Source organism: Haemaphysalis longicornis, unplaced genomic scaffold (assembly GCF_048455015.1).
Source record: "Haemaphysalis longicornis isolate Haplotype H1 unplaced genomic scaffold, Haemaphysalis longicornis Haplotype H1 scaffold_3, whole genome shotgun sequence".
Classification (NCBI taxonomy): Eukaryota; Metazoa; Arthropoda; class Arachnida; order Ixodida; family Ixodidae; genus Haemaphysalis; species Haemaphysalis longicornis.
In genome coordinates this window covers 169805042-169826548 of record NW_027526335.1, presented here as the reverse complement: position 1 = coordinate 169826548, position 21507 = coordinate 169805042, and the positions used below count along the sequence as shown (strand labels likewise).

At 46.9% G+C, this 21507-nt stretch overlaps 1 protein-coding gene across 1 annotated transcript in view; it reads right to left on the bottom strand.

Annotated features, from left to right (window-relative positions):
• LOC144175528 (solute carrier family 13 member 2-like) overlaps positions 1-20720 on the bottom strand; it is a 51935-nt gene extending 31215 nt beyond the window's left edge. The window contains exons 1-7 of the mRNA XM_077704603.1: positions 20266-20720; positions 15893-16011; positions 12478-12627; positions 7064-7179; positions 2040-2167; positions 1840-1930; positions 731-859 (exon numbers count right to left, since the gene is read on the bottom strand). Coding sequence (XP_077560729.1) covers positions 731-859; positions 1840-1930; positions 2040-2167; positions 7064-7179; positions 12478-12627; positions 15893-15994 — 716 coding nt within the window. The 5' untranslated portion in view covers positions 15995-16011; positions 20266-20720. The remainder of the gene's footprint in view (positions 1-730; positions 860-1839; positions 1931-2039; positions 2168-7063; positions 7180-12477; positions 12628-15892; positions 16012-20265) is intronic.
• Between the last annotated feature and the right edge of the window lie 787 nt (positions 20721-21507).

Sequence of the window (21507 nt, the reverse complement as noted above, 5' to 3'; positions counted from 1 at the left end):
GCAGGCTACACTCAAGTCACCTTAGGCTCATGAAGCCCCTCAGCCAAAACTACTAATTGATGCCCATCACGTAATTTAAAAACTTGCTCAAAAGATTTTTCTCTCTTTCTCGGTATTGCCGTTGTTCTAGCGCTTGCATCACGTCATTATTGCAATGTAGCGGCTACTAAGCGGCTTCGTTCAGTTGCAGCAATAAACACATTCGGTAGCAAGTTTTAAAAAATCGCGACACAACCAATGCACAAACGGAAGGCGGATCTGATGCGACGAGCAAAACACTCAGTGCCGCTTTGCGCTGGTAATAATTAAAGCTTTCACAATGTTTCATACCCGAAGGAAAGAGTGAAATTGTTTAGCTGCAGTATTTCAAAGTTCATTTAGCAAAGCAGTCGCTAATGTTGCGCCAGGAAATCTCCGAGATTAAAAATGTTTATATATTTATATACATGTTTCTACAGTAACGCGTTAGTTAGCGTTTCATCATTTTGCTTTACATTCCTAAAAGCGCCTGCTGCGGAACTTGCTCTATTTCGTTACTAATGCAGCGATATTAACAGACAGACTTGAGAGAACGATGACAAGCAGCATGCAGCATGCAATTTGCTTCGAAGCTTCCATCTTTGTCCAACAAGGAGAATGCCAAATGCCATGCTAGCGTTGTGCTATCGACTCCATGGCAGATGAAAACCTACACACGGCACGGTAAAAGGCAAATATGAGCGGGACTCACTCGTCCATAAGCCCCTTTAGCACGAGATTCGGGGCCGTGCCGGTCAGAGATCCGGTTCCTCCGATGTTGGCAGCGTAAGCCACGGACAGCAGCGTAGTAGTGCGGAGAACCCTCTGACGGGATCCAGGCCTGGGTTTTGTAGGGACAACAGTTAGTCTCCAAAGGGCGTGGCAATTAAAGTAATTGTGCAGTGTTTGCATAAAACCTTCAGAACAAGGCTTTTCGCCTAACTTGATGTAACTATTTTATTTTCTCATTGTAAAAATTATAAAATTTATAAAATTGTAACAGTTTTAAAATTTACACAAACAATTCACCGGCCTAGAGAAACACGTTTGTGGATTATTCAAATTACTTCATTTGTGTAAGAAGAGAAACGAATACACACTCGCTACGATGTAAACCTCCCAAATTCCCCCCATACGAGCCTCTAACGAAATTGTAAAGTATACCAGAATTGATTCGAATCAATTACGGTTTTTCTGACAAATATTTTTAATGCACTCTGTGGGTCAAAACAGGCCACCGATGGTACATGCTGTCGATCTTTTAATAAAAAATATGTGTTTCGTATTTGTAAAAACTCTATTTGTATTTGCAGAAAAACTTGTAAAAGGGGGTAAAAGTGAGATATGTTCAGACATTACCAAAACCATGATTCTGTAATCTGTCATTCCATCAAAGTTTTACTCCCTGCTTAAAATTCACCGCGAGATAGGGTGGCCGCGTAAAAATCTGAAACTGCGTCCTGTCGGAGCTTCGCACTAACACCGGTAGTTAGATGCGAGAAAGAAAATGATAATTTTCTTCCCAATGCGCATATAACGCACAATAAACGCTCCATCAGAAATAACGCAATATGCACGCACATGAAATTTTATGATACGGCATAAACTATGCAATAAAGGTATTTTTGTAAGCAAGTTATAATTAGGTTCCCATTTCAAGAATATGCTAATCTCGCACAGTAAGAAAATAAATTTGTTTTAACCGTGAAAAATTTAGTATTATCAGCAGCATGTTCTTTTTTTTCCGTTCGCTTGATTTTCCAACAAGGAAATAAACTAATAAAAACGGCAAAATATTTAGCCGTTTACAACTAGGCTTACTCGAAGTCTGCTGCCGCAGCAGTTCCTGTGGAAGTTGTGTCGTCGCTGTCAGGTACGTAAGCTTGGTTACTGTGACCTTCAAGATCCAGACCTGTAAAATGAAAAAAAAAAAAAAGCGAGCAACGTGCATAACTGCCAGCGTTCTATGAAGAAGAACATCGGAAGAGCACAGCGCTGCGTGGAAAGGAAGTGAGACTTACTTTGGGAGTCAGGACTGTACATTTGGTCTACGATTGCCATGGCTATGGGCGCCATGATGGAAGTAGCGGCAGTGTTGGGAATCCACATGGACAAAAACGCGGTCACCAGCATGAAGCCCAACAAAAGCCTGCAAGAAGTAAGCAAATGGCTGAAATAAAAACGCGCCAAACCGGAACATAACGCAGGGTAAACAATGGAAATGGTAGAATTGACAACTTATATAATTGACAACCTCAACTCCAAGGCCATAGAGGTGACGAAGAGGCGACTGGAGTGGTGGTGGAGAAAAAGTAGGGAAGGGATGGGTACGCAGGCGGAGTAATCATACGGATGAGAATTTAGAACAGCGGGGGGAGAAAAAAATGGGGTGGGGGCGATGAGTTTAAAAGAGAAAAGAGTGAGATGGGAGGGAAGAAGCAAATATATAGGTTAGCTGGGAGTAGGCCAAGTAAACGTAATAAAACAGGCAAGTCGGTTGCTGGCAACCGACACCCCGATTCAAGGGGAAAGCCACTAATCATCATCATCATCATAGTTGCTAACCAAATTAAGATAATTAATAAAGCGAACAAAAGTAACTCGCTACAGTTTTTAGAAGAGTTTGGTGTTGGGCCTGTTTGTACATACTTTGGAGAACGATGAAACCCAGCCTTAAAGACGCGAACACGAGAGAGTGCAGGGGAAGCGTGTGTGTTGTCTGCTCTCTCTCGTGTTCGCGTCTTTAAGGCTGGGTTTCACCGCTCTCCAATCTGGAGTTGGTACTGGCTGCTTAAGTCTAATTCTACTAGCGTTCACAGTGCGGAACTCGGCAGACGTCCTTGGTTTCGTGGCTTTGCACATTTATTAGAAATGCGCGTAGGGAGCGCGCAATGGTACGTTTACTGCGTTAACCAGAAGACTTCAGTCACGTCTATTAGTGGTGGTGACGCCCAACCAGCGATCTAGCACACTACAATAGCGCTGTCCTCAGTCATATTCACATGAGCAGCCAACTGGCCCTTATTGAAGCACAGCCTTCTACGTCTACTTGCCAATGTTGCTTTCGTGGCGTGCGAGACAAGAAACTCCCAACGCGGCTTTGGATGGGCAGGGCGTTTTTCACGCACGGAGCACAGTGTAGATGGCGCGGCGATAGGGCGCTATTACTCGGATTCCCCGCACGCAGGTCCCGCCGAACCGCTCGCATCGGCGCGCGGTTCGGCGGGGCGGCTTTGTCATCTGCTTTAGCGACAGTTGTTTTACGCCTGATTTGGCGCTTCTGTGCGTCCATGGCGCGCTTTCTTCGCACGACTTAATTAACTTTTTCGACAGCACCTGCTGGATAATACGGACCCGACGGAATTAAGTGAGCGTACGGCAAAGATACTTCAAGGATTGGTATGAAGGGCGGGAAAACAAAATGTACAAACCACATACATACATCTGGCCGCTAGAGAAACGCTACCTTTTGCGCACTGCGTGCCACGAATGGGACTGCATTTTTCAAATCTACAAATACCTATTAGGTTGTGTTTTAACAGTATTACGAAAGGCGAAACGAGCAACTGGTTCTGATAAATAGCGATTATAGAAGTTCCCTCAGATTTCTCACCATTCTAAAACTGACTAAACTAACTAGTTCAAATCGGTATTCATTCACGTGCCTCTACAAACAGGGAAACCAAAGATTCTGCCAGCCGTTACCTGGGATTCACGGTGGCGGCGTCCCGAATGCAGACGCTTCGGGCACGGCGGGGCTAGCGCAGCGCATGCCGCCGCTGTAGCCCAGACGTGTGTCGGCGGAAACAAAACGGAGATGAGCGTCTTTCGAACGGTGCGACACGGGAACCTAGCGAACCTGATGTGCTAGCGTGGAGCTGCGCCACTGCGTCTCACAAGCGCATACACTGAAACAATTCGGCATGTGAGCTTAGTGATTCCCTCTTCTACAGACTAAACTATTTAAACTAGTTAGTTTAGTAAGTTTGATAATTGCGTGAAAGCTTAGGGAGCTTTTATAACCGCCATTTATCAGAACCAGTTGCTCCTTTCGCTTTTTTAGTACCTGTAAAGCACAACCGAACTGGAATTCACAAATTTAGCAAACGCAGCCCCATTCGTGGCAAGCAGTGCGCGAAAAGTAGCGTTTCTCTAGCGGCTAGATGTCTGTATGTGGTCTCTACATTTTGTTTTCCCACCGTACAAAACAATGCTTAACGTATCTTTGCCTTCCTTACGACCACTCAACCCTCCCCCTCGCCGGCAACGTTGGGAGTCTTTTTGTCGCGGACGCCACGATGTAATCGTTGGCTGGTATAGGTAGAAATCTTTGCTTAAAAAAAAAACAAAAAAAAAAAAAAACACGCCGGCTTATCTGCCCTCTTCCGTTGCTCGGAGAATAGGAGGGGGGGAGGGGCGGTTGGCGCTTGTTAACGTGAGCGGCAGACAAGAGCAGTATGGAGGAGCGTTAGGTATGTCGTGCTGCCACCCACAGACTATCTGCCAAAAGTGCGGAACATGCGGGCGATAGAACAAAAATCATCGCTGTCAGCTGTTAATGGCCGCCGATTGTACACCCTCGCAAGAGAGCACAAAACAGAAAGTAACCCAGGGTATACTTCTCAGTTTTTCGCGCCTTCCCAGAGGCATCCCTGCGTTTTACTACAGGCACATAATATAAGCATTGTGCGCGAACGCATGGTGGAGGGAATTACACAAAGCACCAAGAATTGAGCGTCAACTAATTATTGGACAAGAAATAACCGCTTGGAGGTGGAAAGGCGTCATACAATGATTTTCTGGGGATGGGGTATTTGTGCCCGCCCCAGACAACTTTTCTCCACGGGATGGCCCGGCATGCCAGCCCAATATTTTGTAAACTAAGCTGTTCAGGTAAATTCGTATGGCTGCGATAAAATTTGCGAAAGAGTGCCACAACTTCTTAGTACAACCATGGGGAATGTTGCGCGGGTACATACATGGTTCTGCAGAAAGAAGAATTATAGACGCCACATTTTTGTGGGAATAGCATTACATGCCGCACTGTTATGCTGCAAGACGGTTGTGTTGCTCTGTCTAGCGAGGCTTGGCACTGAGTTCCAGCGAGCTCAAGATCACCGATAGGTACACTGGAACCTCAGCACGCTCTTTTGTAGTGATGCACAGAAATTCTTTTCAGCTTACACCTTTACGTGGGTTTGCTGTGACTATTTAATGTTGGTAAGTTTTAAATGCGGAGCATTTCTTAGGCTCGCCTGGTCCTGCGTCGTTGATGGCGGCGCCGTCCACACGCTCACTGCGCATGTGCAACTCTCCTTACACCCACAGCTCCGCGATACTACACTATAAAAAAAAGAAATAGTTAGCGGCGCCCGGTTTTGATTCCACGACTCTCTGGCCGTAACGGGAGGTACGCGGTGCTCTTCCTACTACGCTACAAATCCGGGACAGGAGCAAGTGCTATGAACGCGCCTTATGTCCTTGACTCATTCAAACTACGTCAAGAAGCTACTGATACAACGAAGGCACGCGAAGCTGAACGTCAACAGAAACGACGAACTGAAAACTTTAGAGGGGGATGCTGAATTTCCCGTGGGAAAGCTGTGGCGGGAAGCGCCACGCGCCTTGCAGCTCAACCAGCCCCGTCCGCAGCGCCTCTGATGCTGATTGTGGCAGGATGCCCGTAGGGATTGGCCAACCAAAGAATCCATCACGAGATAGGTTCGCGTTCAACCACCGTCGTCATCTTCCCGTAGGGGAACCACCGAAGAAGAAGAAGAACGAGAAGACAAAGCTGCGCTGCAGGGTTCCCAGGCTTAATTTCTATCTGTTCAGATCAGAACTTTCACCTAGAGAACTATGTGTGCGGTGCCTGGTCCCCGAAATAATCGAACATTTTTTTCTCGACTGTCGCCGTTTCTCAACAGCTAGACAACTGTTTTTGAAGGAGCCGATTGAGCGGTTGGGTTTGACTTCATCGATAACACTTATATTATCTATTGGCGCATCAAAGCTGGGGTTTGCAAGGAGGGATATATATATAATTGCATTCAAAATTTTCTTTCTGCCTGAGGTCGTTTTTTGAATTGCTAAACGTTGCTGATTAATGGGTAATTCGGGTTTCATTCACAACTAAGTTTCGTTTTACAGCCTCTTTCCGGAAATAAGTATTTTGAAGTCCCCACGTATTTAACCGGTTTAGCCCTGGCCAATCCCCCCTTGTGGGTACGTGCCAAAATATTTGAGGACATCATCATCATCATCATCATCATCAGCTGCGAAGAGGAGGGCGTGTACGTTGCTCTCAGCCGGTGCACCAATGTCAACAACCTTTACCTCACCAAAGCTGACGGAGACTACCGATTCTACCACAGACAACATCGACACGAACATGATGGACGAGTTTTGGCGCCTCAAGAAGCACCGCCTAGTCACCGTAACACAACAGCACTTGCGTGCCTTTGCCACCGGTGTGGACCCGGACGCGGAATTCCCTCTGGCGCTGGTAAAAACCAGATCACTTAACATAACGGCAACACAATGGAACCACATGGAACCGCCACGATGCTTCGCATCCTCATCAGGGTTCCCCACGGGAAGATGGTGTAATTTTTTTTTCCGGGGTCACGTATAACGCATGGCAGAGCGACGTGATGAATTTAATTTCTGCAACCTATGTTATAGCGCAGCAACCCACGCAGACTAGTTGCTTCCAGTCTTCATAAGTAGTTAGATACTACATTCAAACATACGATCGGAGTCAATCAAAGTATAGATATAAAAAGCATCATTGAACCAGCATGAACTTTCAACTTGTGTCGGTAAATGGGCGAGCTTCGCGAATTGCTCATACGTCTGACATCAGCTCCATGTTGCACGCGCCCACTTTATAAAGTTTTTAACAGCCACCGAAAGCGGCCCCGCCGCTTATACTGCAGAAATAAAATTAACGCTTCTTTCAAGCTAAAGATGGAAGCTACTGGAAGCCTTCGTTTTGAGTGGTTTACATCAATAAAGGCAGAATGAGGAGTGTCGCAGAACTTACCTAACGTTGCTTGTGCCAACAACGAGTAAGGATTTCAGCGCTATTCTTTGGTGCAAGTTGCTCGTCTCGACGGCGCCAGCCGTAACCAGTGAACACAATCCGAACATTCCGATGTCCTGGAGGTTGAGAGAACACATTTTTACATACAATGTTTAGCTCAATGTCTGCACCCCGGTCTTCTTGAGGGTGAATGCGCACATATGCATAGTCATTTAGGGCAATCTTATGACATCGCATTGTGACCTAGGAAAAAATGGCTGCGGCTTAGCTCAGCAAACCTTGGATACGCAAAGCAGAAGCTCGGCTTAGTCTGGTTGATTCTTGGTTTCGCTTGATTAAACATTTTATGTAGCAGTATTGCTGATCACATCTGAAAGCCGTTCGGTTCCGTGCAACGCTCACAGAAGGAGGCTGGGCGAACGCGGCGTTCATTCATGGCGAACGTACCGTTCTCATCTCCGGGCGCTAGACGAGTCCTGTTTCCCGAAACGACCCAGCGACGCCTGCATGGCGGCTGCGGGGTGGTTGGCTGCCTCGGCAGCAACGGCGCTGGCGCCCGCAGGCGCCAACAGCGGACCCGGCGAATCACGCGATGCGCTGCGTGGGGTGGGTCGGAGTTTGGCGTCGGTCGTCGTGGGGTGCGGACGTGTTTTTCGTTCACTCCTGCGCGGCCGGGGTGGTTTCGCGATTATGCCAGCCACGCGTCGCGAGCCATGGATGATTTTTTCGGGCGGCGCGCGCTCTGCTGCGTGGGGCCGTCGAGCGCCTGCTCTCGCTCGCCAGTAACCGCTCGTCTGCCTGGATTTTCCCCCAGCAAGCTCCCCTCACTTCGGACCGCCATGCACGACTCATCGTAGCACAGCCCTCGCCTCTAAGCTTCACCGCTCCCGTCGAGAACTTCTCCCGGACGCAGCATGACGCCAGGACCTGTGTTTGTGATGTGTTTTGTGCTTGGTGGCCCCCAGTGACTGTGGCAACGCTTCTTTTCTTCGCGGTACCTTAGCTTTTTCTCTTTTCTCTCTTTACCTATCTCCTTTTCCTTACCCTATCCTATTCACCCCTTCTATATTCCCTACCCCCCGGACTGTGTTGTATGCCGGTGAGCTACCAGATGGGCTCAAAATTATCCCAAGTCCATTTCTTTTCCTTTTCAACGAACCACTACGACGACGACGATGGGGTGGGTCGCCGGGGGTGTGTCTCCGGTCAAAAGGTCATTTGCGCGTCCTCCACGAAATCGCTGGACGAAAGTAGTAAAGCGGTGCTTTAAAATCAACAACACATGAGGAATACCGCATGTGCATAAGCCGTGGTGTTATATGAGTGCATGCATTTCTACCTGAGTGTTGGATTACAAGGCATGCTCGATTGGTAGGCATTTTATCTCGAAATAAGAGAATTACAGTAGTTGGTCTGGGCATGTAATGCGAAGAGGTGACCGTCGGTGCACGGCGAGAGCGGCAGATTGGATACCGAGGGGCCGAACTGGGAGTACGATGAAGCGAATACCTGAATGGGGGTTTGAGAGGAGGATATTCGCTGGGAAACAAAGGGCTCGGAGAGCGCAGGTTGCAAGTCTATCAGGAGAGGACTTCGTCATGCAGTGGACTTAAGTATGATTTTATGAGTGCGCGAGTGAGTGAGGGAGTGAGTGATTGAGTAGCGCCAGCGTAATTCTCGATATAATCTCAGTTATTCGACATTTAGAAAAAACTGTTATTCGCTCAACATACTCTTCGAGCAGGGGCTCGCGGCAGTGCTGATGTCCACACAATACACTTCCGCACCGTGCGTGACGAACCACCTATTGTTACTGAAATGGCCATATAATGTTTAGCACAACACCGCACCACACCACCGCATAGCCATCTCTTCAAAATAGGGTCAGTCAGCACAGTCGAAATGGTCCCTGGTCGCGTGAAGCACGCGGACGCAAAGCGTCGTCAAAACGCGCTTATCATTCCATTAAAAAAAAACACCGTCACACTCCTGTGACCCCCCCCCCCCCTTTTTTTTTTGACATGCAAGGTTGTCTATTGACGGCTAGTAGCCAGCCTACCGGTTTGCTAGCAATCTGCGAAGAAAGTAGCACGCCACCAATGACCTGTCTTGGTGCTTCTTACCTGTAGACAATTCAGAGCCCTTCCACCACTGTTGAAATGAAGGAGCAGCGCAGCTGTATTGGTGGAAAGCTATAGTGAGTTACGTATGTGACTTTCTATAGTGATCGAAAGAGACACATACACGTAACATGGTGTGAATTGTTTTCTAAAATATTCTCATATCATATATTTGAGTGTAGGTTCACTAAAACAAGGGTTACAGCCATTTTCTCTAAACATATTCCCTCCGCGACGGCCGTCCATCGACAGCAGACGGGAATCCTGTAAAGTCCATAAGGGTGCCTGTTGGTAGAACATGACAATGAATTGAAGCGTTAGGACAACGGCACAAGCGCCTTGTATGCGTTGACTCACTTGTCTCCTTGGCCTAGCGCTTCAATTAATTGTCCTGTAAAGTCGACAACTCCACTTCGGACCCATTATGACCAGTGAGTAAGACTCGGCTTAACTGCAGAGGGGTCATGGCGGTCACGAGAATTGTATTAATTTCTGACATATCTATGCCATATTAAGGGCTACGGAGTATTTTAGACTATAGCTCTGGAGGGAGCGCTCGCTATTCTTTGTCGTGGATACCCGATAAACTCGGGCAATTTTGGCCGGTACGCAGAGCAAAACTGCTTTGCTGGGAAAAAAAAAAACATTGACCGACGATGACGCAGCTATGTGACGCGATTTTAGGCGCCTTTCGAGCGTGACTGCACCGTTTATTCTAGTATCACTTGATAATGTTACAGAGTATCGGTACTCTTCTCTCCTATTGTTCCGTGCCGCCGCCGTGATCATTGGTCAGTAAGCATCACGTGACATTTGTTTACACAGCGACGGTTCATGGGCGCCACCGTTTTGTCATTTAGCGTTTTGTGTCCGTATACTGTGGTAGCTTCAGCTTGTCTTCTCTGCTCTGCGGCTGCGCGCTACTGGCGTCGTTCCGAACGGGAATCAAAGCTAACGCTAACGCGCTTCGCAGCATTTCAACAGCAGGAGTGTGTTTGAAAATTCTGTGGTGCGGTCACTTCTGCAGTGTTGTTTACAAGTGGCCTCGTCAAAAGTAGTGGTGGGGGCGCAGAAGCGTCAATCTGGCAATACTGATAGACACCAAAATGGCTACCGTTGTTCACTTGCGTGCCTCAGTGACGGCACTCTGTATCTTATGTAGCGACACTAGTTTATTCCACATAGCAACAATGTGTGGCGAAAACTTTGGCGTACATAGGCGTACATGTATGTACAATGGAGGGCCACTCTTAGCTTCAGCTTTGTCGGCACAAGCCACGAAAAGCAGTTACCACGGAAGGTGCCGGATTTGGCGACCCTGGTGACCCATCTCCCCTCTCCCTACTTGTTCGTACGTTCTGTATCCGCTTTCCTCCTCACTCTTTCTCCTTTTCCACCCTCCCGCAATCTCTTCACTCTAGCGCTGCTCCCTGTCTCGTGGCTGCTTTCATTGCACTCTATTTACTGACCGCGTAATTTATTTCCCAATAAGATTTCTTCGCTCTATCCGGCTCGCCTATTACACCGACGACGTCATGTAAGCCAAGGACCGACTCATAAAGGCTGCGCTTTAAAAAAGGAAAAAGATTCAGTTAACCCATAGGGTGAGGGAACAGTTTATTAGAGGGTTTAAAAGATACAGTTTAGTAGCCATGCACATAATTGTGAAAGAGCAAAAAAAAATTGCGCAGCGTGCCCTAGTGGTGAAAGGCTAACTAAACAGCACAACTGGCGGCACCTCTTCCTTTGACGGCGACCCGGTTGTTGCACTTCACAGGGATTTCCGCACTTGCCGCTGAAATTTCTCCGCCACTGGCAGGCTGAGATCATTTGGTCCGTAGGCTTTCACATCTCGCCCGAAGTGGACCGCGTTAGCACGCTCTAAAACACGCGGCAAGCGGCTTCCCGAGTTCGGCTTCTGTAGTGCGAACTCGGCGTCTGTGCTTCTGCTTCAGGCGCGGACGCACGTCAACTGGCGAGGAGAACAACACACAAGAGGCCACACCAAGAACCCTGGTTGGACGGTTCTCGAAAGTCGAGCTGGCCGTCACCGGGATGCTCCTCACGAGGCGCGCGCACACGTGCGCTCCGTATTTTTAGATGCGAAGCAGCTTATGGTCGAGCCTGTTCCCTCCGCCGTTGTGTGGGCGCCGTTCCGCGGCGTCCACACCCCCACTGCGCATGCCTGGCCAGGCACCGCTGATGATGATTGTGGCAGGATGCCCCTGGGGATTGGCCAACCAAAGAATCCATCACGAGATAGCTTCGCGTTTAATCACCGTCGTCACCCTTCCGTAGGGGAACCCTGAGTACCACACCCCCACTGCGCATGCCTGGCCAGGCACCGCTGATGATGATTGCGGCAGGATGGCCCTAGGGATTGGCCAACCAAAGAATCCATCATGAGATAGCTTCGCGTTCAACCACCGTCGTCATCCTCACGTAGGAACCCTGATTAGTACGCGAAGCATTCCTCCTCTCCTCTTCGACGCTCCTCTCCTCTCCGGCATTCCCCCTCTCTTCTCCGAAGCTCCTCTCCTCTGCGAGATCCGCAACGAATGGCAACACATGCGGCTCCGCGCGCGATAATGCGAAGCAGCTCAGGGTTAGAGACGCGACGGTAGCCGCTGCATACTCCACTGGGGGCGCCACTGCAGCTCCGCGGTATAAATGACGCGCGCGTGCGCTCCGCTCCCCTCATTCTCCTCCCGCAACGCCGCGATCAAACTGAAAACTAATGGGAACTTGAATCGACCCCATGGCTGCTTCGCATACTACTCAGGGTTCCCCTACGGTAAGATGGTGAAATTTTTTTCCTTGGTATTTCTTTCTGGTAACGCTGGACGTCGCAACTAAAAGCTTAAACAGCTTTGCTGTTAAAAAGAACGCCGTTTCTTATGAGGCTTTCATGGACAACGGCAAAGCACAAAGAATGTGTTATGCAGCCTTCAGCCGCAAACAGAGGAGTTCGAGTGGTGAGAGAAGAAAGAGAGCACTGGCAGGCGGACTTTCCATCCCGATATCAACTGCTATAGTGTTCACGCCATCGAAGAGTTACACTTTTCCATACTCTCCCGTTCTTCCTAATGAATGTGTCCTCTGATCCTTGTTTAAACTGAAGTTCAAGACAAAGTTAGATGAATAAAACCTACTGCAATATTTGCTGCATAAGAATACAAGGTATCAAAAGTCTGCAGTGTTGTTATTCGTCCATACGCCGTCTCGATCTCGCTAAGTAGTACTCTGGACGATGCTGGGGAAGGAATATCTGGAAAATGGCTGATGTTTACTCACGTTCAGGTAAAACGAAGCCACGGTCTGCGAAGAAAGGATCCCGAAGAAGGGAAAGAGGAAGACGGGCATGAGAGACGTGGCAGGAAGCGGGATCACTTCAGTCGACCAGTAGGAGGCCATCCAGAGGAGAACGTAGGCGTACCAGCCAGCCTGGTTTGGGAGTGAAGAGAAGAAAGGAGACGAGCTGAAAACTGCGCTTTCCCCACGCAACCAAACTGAGAACTAGGCTTCTTGAAAATCATGTACGTAAGGAATTGTAGAAACACATTGTTGGGTGAGTTGGTGCATCTAAAAGTGGTAGTGACAGCGATTTTTCGTGTAATATTAGGGGCGACGTCCCTTATGGGCACGGGCTGTAGGCGTCTCCGGTCGTCGTCATCGTAAATAGTATCGTGTGACCATGGTACTAAAACTCCGGGCCACTCGTTTTCTATCGCCTCATGCTAAAACATAACGCGTCCTAACTGAACACACCAGGACCGTCGTTACTTACTTACTTACCTAATTACTAACTTACGGGAAAGCACAGCCATTTAACCTAACTCTCCATGCCGAAAGAATTCCTCACAGCGCACGCGTACGATTACTGCTGGGGCTAAACAGTTTGCCGAGTCGCATTTCATAATTTCTTCCTATTCTTGCCTTAACGTTTCTGTTATTGTTGTTTTCCCTTCCCGTCATCCTCATAAAAACGTAAGTCGCTGTGTTCGTCCCTTCTTTAGGTGATGCTCCATTGGGGGATCTTGATAACTAACAAACAAACAAGCGAACTAGCTAACAAAGTAACTTTTTAACTAAATAATTAAACAACTAACGAAGTAACCAACGAACTAACTAACTAAATAAATAAATAATGTGATGATCACGACGATGATGATGATACTCCTTGCAAGCTTTGGGAAAATAGGCGCTCATTTGACCTTACCGTGTGGGATTTATGCGAAGTTCACGCAGAGAACGACTGCTAGCATCAGGCTCAGAACTCCAAAGACGGTAAATTGTTCCACAAAAATACGCCGAACGCTCGCAAAACGTTTACGGCGATTAATCTATCGGTCACCATACCAGGCAATTCCTTGATACTATTATTGAATATCGTCGCCATTTTGAACTAATGATATTAATGCAGAAACTTGGAGGCTCAGTAAAAAGGTTCAACTGCAGTTGAGAACGACTCAGTGAGCAATGTAACGGACGATGATAGGTGTAACACTAAGGGACAAGAAGAGAGCGTAGTGGGTCAGGGAACAAAGGCGTGTTAAGGACATATTAGTAGAAATTAAGAAGAAGAAGAAATGGACGTGTGCAGGGCATGTAACGCGAAGTCAAGATAACCGTTGGTCATTAAGGGTAACAGAGTGGATCCCTAGAGAAGGCAAGCGTGGAAGGGGGCGGCAAAAAGTTAGATGGCCAGATGAGATAAAGAAGTTTGCGGGGATAAATTGGCCGCAGTTAGCACAGGACCGCGATAATTGGAGATCCATGGGCGAGAGAGGCATTGCCCTGCAGTGGCCGTAGATTGGCTGATGATGTTAATGATAATAATAATGTTCAATTCGTTTTTAAACAAAGGAGCGCAATTGGCTTATGTGGTGTATCTGGATCTCCAACGTAAATTTTTCGCTCAAGAAAACGCCGTTTTCTTTTAATATCGTTAAAGCAACCCTTTCCTTGGCTAAGTTTCCTGAAATTTTGTTCTGCGAAGCCAAAAAATGCCTTGCGGTAAAATCAACTTCATTACGAATGTTTAGCAAGAAACGCCTTTAAATCTTGCTCCATCAAAACGTCCCAAAACAGTTATTTCATAATTGGCCGCAAATACTGCTCGATCACTACCCCTAATTCCATTCACTTTTCGCGACGGGTTATTTCGCTGTGAAGTTGCAAACGTGTCAGTATTGCCGACTAGGGCCAAAGCACCTGCTTTTACGAGGAGAAGTGCGATTGCAGAAAACGGCTTTAACTGTATGTTTATCAAAACTTTCCAGCAAACATTGCATCACAGTTGGCCTCTAAGAAGACTGTATTATTACGCTGGGTTTCATTGCTTCTCATGAATATTAATTTCAAAATAAAGGGGTCAACCTTTTCTTTCTGATTCTGCGACATTTGTGTGACGTGCGCTAAACAGCTTCGCTGGTGGCTCATCATTTTTGCCGGAACGAATTGCTTAAAGCCTACAACATGAAAAACTCCATTATGCTGAATGTGCCGCGCAATGCGGGGCATAAAAGACATATTAACAAATAACTCTGAGGCTGGAAAAATTCTACAGATAACGATGACCTTTTCATTCACGCCTCGTTTTCACCCTCATTTGCGCCAAAAAGGTCGCCCCATTAGTTGGTAGGAAACCTGCCATCAGAAAGTTCCTTGAGTAGACCACGGATTAAGGCTGATCACTATCCCGACCATTACAAATTAGAGGGATATACAATATCATCAATTTCGACGTTGGGAGCCGAAAGCTCCCGAGCAGGCATGAAAACTCTGCGACGCCCTCTACGCGTTACGGTTTCTCTCAGTGTGCGATTCCAACCATGACTACCAACCCTGTCTCAACCGCAGTGTAAACCTTTCACTGCCCCGTGAACGGGAAGAGTCGAGGCAGCTGGAAGGAACAGTAGTCGCTACAAGGCATGAGAAAGGTTACTTTAAAACTTGGGCTGTCTTACTCCTTCGTGTGTTTCTTTGAATAAAAATGTTTAGCCATGCGAGGCGGACTGGTTTGACACCATCACCCAGGACGTACATACGGCGCCAAGCCCCGTTTAAGTCTGTGCGCTGTTGCTTTTCATTAGCAGGGACACACAACAGCGAAACGACAATAATACCTGAAAAATATAGACCCCATCTGTTTTAAAAAAGCCTGAACTCCCTAAAAACATTGTGTAAGTAGAGGTACAAAATGTCGTGCTCCCATATTTTGTTTAGTGACATACAAGCACAGTCCTCTTCACTTTACACCCCTACTTCTCAAGATTCGTAATTCTCCGTGGCTGAGCTGCATGTATTCTTGCTTGATTGGTTGTAGGGTTTAACGCGCCGACGCAACGCAGGCGATGAGGCGCGCCGTAGTGGATGGCTGCGGATTAATTTTCGCCAGCTGGGGATCTTTAACGTGCGCCGAAATCTCGTACACACGGGCGTTATTGCTTTTCGCCTCCATCGGAAAAGCGGACGCCGCGGCCAGGAATTGAACCCGCGACCTCATGCTCAGCAGCACAACGCCTTAGCCACTGAGCCACTGCGGCGGGTCTGCATCTATTCTCCGCACGTGAGGTCACATTTTGCCCTATGGGCTGCTCTCCGCCTTTCGTTCCGATACCATCCGTTTTGGACGGTCAACAGTGCCGCATTTTTTTTTAGTTTGGGTTTCGAGTTTTAAACGTCATTAGCAAAAATAACAACATACCTTTCCCCCGATGCCTGCTGCCACCGGGAGCAAGATGATTGGAACTCCGATGACATAGCAGAGGCGCCAGGACTTCCTCAATGCCACGAAGGTAGACCCCATCTTCCGCCAATTCCGTGCTGAAAGTGTCCATCCCGAAATAGTCGGAAGACCACAATCAGATTAGGGCCGCACCTTCTTTAGGTCCCCTTCACCGCAGAAGTGACTTAATAGCAATCTCGCCCAACCGGCAGGCCATGAAAAAAGCGAGTAGAAACATCGCCGAAAAGAATTGTTTTTCGAAGAACAAGTCAACGTGAGTGCGAAAACAGCAAAAACAAAAACGTGCCACAATTCCAAACAAAATTTGTCTCGGTAGTGAATAGTTGCTGCCCGTAATGTTACAGCGGACAGTCACGTCTGCGAAACTCGGTATCAAAATTTCTTAATTTTAAACCTGTAATTACGCACAAAAAAGCCCGCCACCTCGATGACCGTAGTGTGAAACGGCTTTAACAACAAAGTCCTCGAACCAAACTCTTTTTTTTTTCTTCTTTTGCTGGAAGGGAACTACAACTGAGCCCTTATTTTTTACCAGGCCATGCCCGAAATGGCGGTGAGGCAGAGCAACTAAGAAGAACGGTGACGGATTCAATGGGTTCGATACCGCTTTACACGTAATCGGCGGTCAGTGTCATTTGTGGTCTCTCTCTTCCGTGCAGCGCCCACCTCGGAAACGGACAGGCATTTTTTGCTCGGTTATAAAACACATTTTTTTCGGTTATGAATGGAGAAATATGTTGCCGCTGGTTCCGCGCGCACAGCGCAAGGTTGCCAAATATCAAAATCCTGCGCAAAATGACTTCTGCGCATATTTGGTCGGTTGTGTATGTTTTTTCAATCGAATTAGTCTGCTAAATTATTTCGCTGCTTGTATGCGTTCCTGTTCGGCCGGTTCTTCCGGTGTCTTCAAATACGGTGGATCGGCGTGGTCGGCCACGCGTCGCATAGTGCTCACGCTATGGAACACCTCGTGCTATGGAACGATTATGCAGCAGAGTAGATTTTGTAATCTAGTAATCGGTTTTCTCTCAAGGATTGTTAAAGTACACTAAACAAAGAGATAAGTATTTGCCTTATTAAAAGAAACGCGGTAGCTGACCTTTGCGGAAATTCCCCGAACGCACAAAACGCGAAAATTGGCCTTTGCAACCAGCAAGTGACCTACCGAGGAATCGAGCAAGCGTCTGGTTCACAGGTTGACCACCAGAGGCAGAATACAGAAGGAACAATCCATAAATACGCCAGTTAGGTGACCGTGTCCCTGTCATGTATCTCAAACTAACTCACTTCCTTTCCACTGATGATTTCATACCATCCCCGGAAGACAAAAACCACGTACCCTTCACAACAATTATTAACTGTATCGACCACAAACGTTTTTAAAATCAAAGACGTTTCGGCTCTCATAGGGGAGTCGTAACGTCTTTGTATATTGTAAACTATTATGGTCGGTGTCAGTTGTTAATTGTTGTCGTGTGTTTTCCCCACCCGACGCCCTTCCCTCCAACTTCTGATTTCACTTAAAGTACGTACGCGTGCAAAAAATGGCCTCGCATCTGATCGGTTTGTTGAAAATGTCGCCGAAAGACGATAGCCGACTGGCGCCCCTGCCAAGTATATGCCTCCCTTCTCTTTCCCTCTCCCCTCCCATGCTGTTCCTCTCGTGTTTCATTCCTCCCAAGATAACACTGTGGAGCTTTGGTCAAGTGAATTTAAATTTACGGCGTTCCACAGCTCCAAGTCGGGTTCCTCGATGCCGTAGCCATACAGAGGAGACGCGCGTGAATCGGCGCACCATACTACAACGTTTATAGAACCCGTAGCACTACCCCAGCAACGTTCCAAGCAGAACGTGGAACCTACCTAGTGAATCCTTTCGTTACTGTTGAGGTTTGATTTCTAAATGCCACCAGGAGCTATAGTAGCGCGGGAAACAGCAGCCGACGGTTTCTGCAGTTGTAGTATTTCATTTGCTCTCGCAAAAACCAAGCATCCATCAATTTTTAATGAAGAAAACTGTGAATATCACTTAAGCATTGATTTTCTGCCTTATATTTTTGTAATGTCTTGTTCTTGTTCAAAAATGTTGATAAGTATGAACATTGACACCGGACTTAGACGTTGAGATTTGGCTGTGGGTATATAAGACTACTGCGCAGCTTCGGTTTCACGTTGGTCAGGTGCGTAAATCTAGTCACAGACAGAAACACAGACATACTGACAGACTAAAATTTCTGCATTTAGGTAGCCCAAGAAAGACTGTCGTCTTTAATAACTGGGAGCAAGAGGACGTGAGAAGAATGTGCTTTGCCTGCACCCCCCGTACTCTCAGCCGGTTCGCACGATTCTTCACTTGCCGACCCGCTCGTCGATGGTGTTGGAAACTTCGGAAAGCTGCACGTTTCGCACCTTCTGGCTGCATGGCAGCGCAACCATGAGTATTTTAACACCGTACTATTATATACCTTAACTCTTTCGTTACCACGCCTATTCAAATCGATCACCGGTGATCGATGATTTATATTGCCTATTTCGACATGTTGTAGTCGTTTCTCGTACACCTAATGCAGCCAGTGATTAGTCTAGGCATTGCCCTTTTAGAATCAGTTTAAATTTTCCCGCTCCGGCGACATTGAGATTTTTGGCGGCGTTTTTTGCGAGCTGAGGTGCGCGTGTTTTTGACGAAGGGGGCGTGGCGGCTGCACTTGAGAAAAAAGGATGCAGGTCGTGGTTAGGCTGCATTACCATAATATTTTTTTTTTGTCAAAAGGCTCCTGGCAAGTCAAATACCAAATAATGGGATCAGCTTTGTAATCCGACAGCGTTGAGAGGTGATAATTACTTAAAAATGGCCCCAGCTATTCACTAATGATCTTTGGTTCGGACAAAGGGCAGCTTTATTCTCCCAAAGCTTATTTCTGATGGTCCCCCGCATGTCTAGCAAGTGTGCCTGACATTTTCAACCAGTTTCCAGCAGTTTCGGTTTCGTTTTCGCATTGCGAAATTCATATTTGGTGCTACTACGCAGTTACCCAACTACAAGCTCATTTGCCATGGCGCCTCCGTTGCCCGCTACTGCTCCTCAAAACAAGCATGCCGTTCGTGCTTCCACTTTATCTACGCCTTGCTTCTGCGATAAGAGCTTCCGCTGAAAGTCAAACGATAACACCAAGTCATCGGGTATCAGTTCAGACGACGAGAACGCTTCCAATTGGCCTTGAACACCGCCAGCTGTTCACCGGCTAGTTTCGGTTTCATACGGGGGTATTTCCGGAAGTCTAGTGTCGCTTCTTAGTAGTACTGTTTATTCTGACAAAGTCTCCAACAGCCTTGTATTTGTTTCTTTTCAAAACTGTTAGGTGGCGCTGCAATGTAGTAGGCTCGTAGTGCTGAACTCGCTTCACAGCCCGACGGCGGCTTGGTGAAAGCTTGCTGGGCATGATTCTAGCGCATCGTACCTTATTCCTGCAAGCAGGGCTACCATAATGAGTCAGAACATGATAATAAAACGCAAATGAAAGTTCTGACTGATGAGCGATCATCAGAACGTGAACAAGCATGCACCAAAGAGTTTGGTTCTCAACTCCAAGCGGATTTTTTCACATCACGTGCTTGCCTTCAATATTGTGCTGGTCATAATCATTGACAAGGTGTTTTTACATCAATTGGAGGCTAATTTAGGCCTTTAATCACGTCAAACCACCAGATTTCTTCTAGAGAACTATCCAAAATAGCAAAACTTGAAATAGGGGTTGGGCTTCACCACATGGCATGGGCACCACGTGGGCTAACATTTTCTTTTATATCTGACAAATTGTACTGCGCAACTCAATTTTTTTTCTAGGACCGGTTTTTGAAATGTCTACCTACAAAATGTATATTCTAAATTTTTTCTACTACACGTGGTTTATTATACACAACTTACTTTTTTCTTTTTTCTTCGACGCGCGGACAAAAATTTCGAATTCGATAATTTTTTTCGGAATCATTATTTAGGAAAACATTAATAAAACTGGTGTCGTTGGAAAGCGCGTGGAATAATCTGCATTTTATGTCACTGCAATGTGTGCCTAACCAATATGTATAGCACAAAAAAATGTTTTGTTAGACCCTTCAAAATTGGTCAATTTCCCGCGGTAACGAAAGAGTTAAGATTGTTATGAATGTGATGATGAGTCCGACAGTTAGCACGCACAATTCAACCATGTTACGGTACGGCAAAGCACATATCGTAAAAAAGATGTTACCCTATTTCCGCTTAGGGAATTGCGGCTAAGAATAGCTTTTACCGGAAACCGGAAGTAAGAAATTAAAAGGCGAATTTCACTTACTTCTCAATCTAATGCCGTCGCCGGACGTCGCATCCGCAGTTGAAGGTGGAGATGTTTTCACAAGAAAGATTCCCTACACCATCGCGTTGGTGCTGCAGAAAACATATGCTTTCTCGATCGTCGCTACCTTGAAACGTAGCACGTAGCGTTCAGTAGATTAGGAACGTAAAATAAGAGCAGAAAATGAGCGGAAAATGAGGAAATATTGCGCTTGCGCAGTAGATATTCAGCATCGAAATATTTCTGAGAAGCATAGGTGTAGCTACGCCTGTACGGCCAGCAAATGTTGTCGTTGGGAACTGCGATAGCGGGGCAAATAAGACTCCTTAACGTCGGCGAACAATTTTTGCAAAGGCAGCTCCAGATCGTTAACAACACGGGTCACGTACAGGCACTAGTTTCGTCTTGCCTGGCAAGCCGGCTGCATATTGATCATGGCGCGCTAGCAAAAAGCGGTTCTACCACGTGCCTAAACGGCCGTGACTGGCACAGAGCGCAATGAACAACACGTAAGAAAACAAATCATTTATTTATGCCTGCAGGGCACACCGCGTTTCTTTGAGGTCGTCGCAATTGTATGTCATTGGCGGAGCTACTTAGTCTGGGTGCCAATATCCCTCGTTCATTGGCGTTGAGAATTGCAATGTGTCGCGGATTTTGCCGCGAATTCCTGTTTCTTTTCTGCTCATGATGCTTGACAGAACAGGTGATAGGGTACACGTTGCCCCGGCAGGCGCCTAGTTTAAGGGCGCGGGTTCCGTTTGTTTGTTCTATTTCTTTGATTTGCGCCTTCTTTGCCGTTATAGCAACAAAGATGGAGTAAACGTCGTTGCGGCAGCGAAGAAGAAACAAATCGGTTGCAATATTGGACTTAAACCGTCGTGATGGTCGTAAAGATTGCGTAACGCTTCGCTACCTGCAAGTCGTACGAGTTAGTGTGAGCTTCCCTCATTTTTTCCCTCACGATTTTCTGTCTCTCACAGTCGGCGTGCTTCAAACATATATACCTAAGACTTTCGTCGTAAAAATTGGGCTTCGTGATTGCTGAGACTTGGGCACGCAGTTTTAAAGTACGGAGCGAGAAAGACGAGGGTACGCAAGAAACAATAAATGAACAGGCAAACCACATCGCACTTAAGATGCTACTCCTTCTTATTCGTCAGTGCAATGTTTTGTTTTGTCTATTGCACACAACTGGTTGTTCAGAAAGTCGGAGGACGGAAAATCGGATGAGTTGGTTAA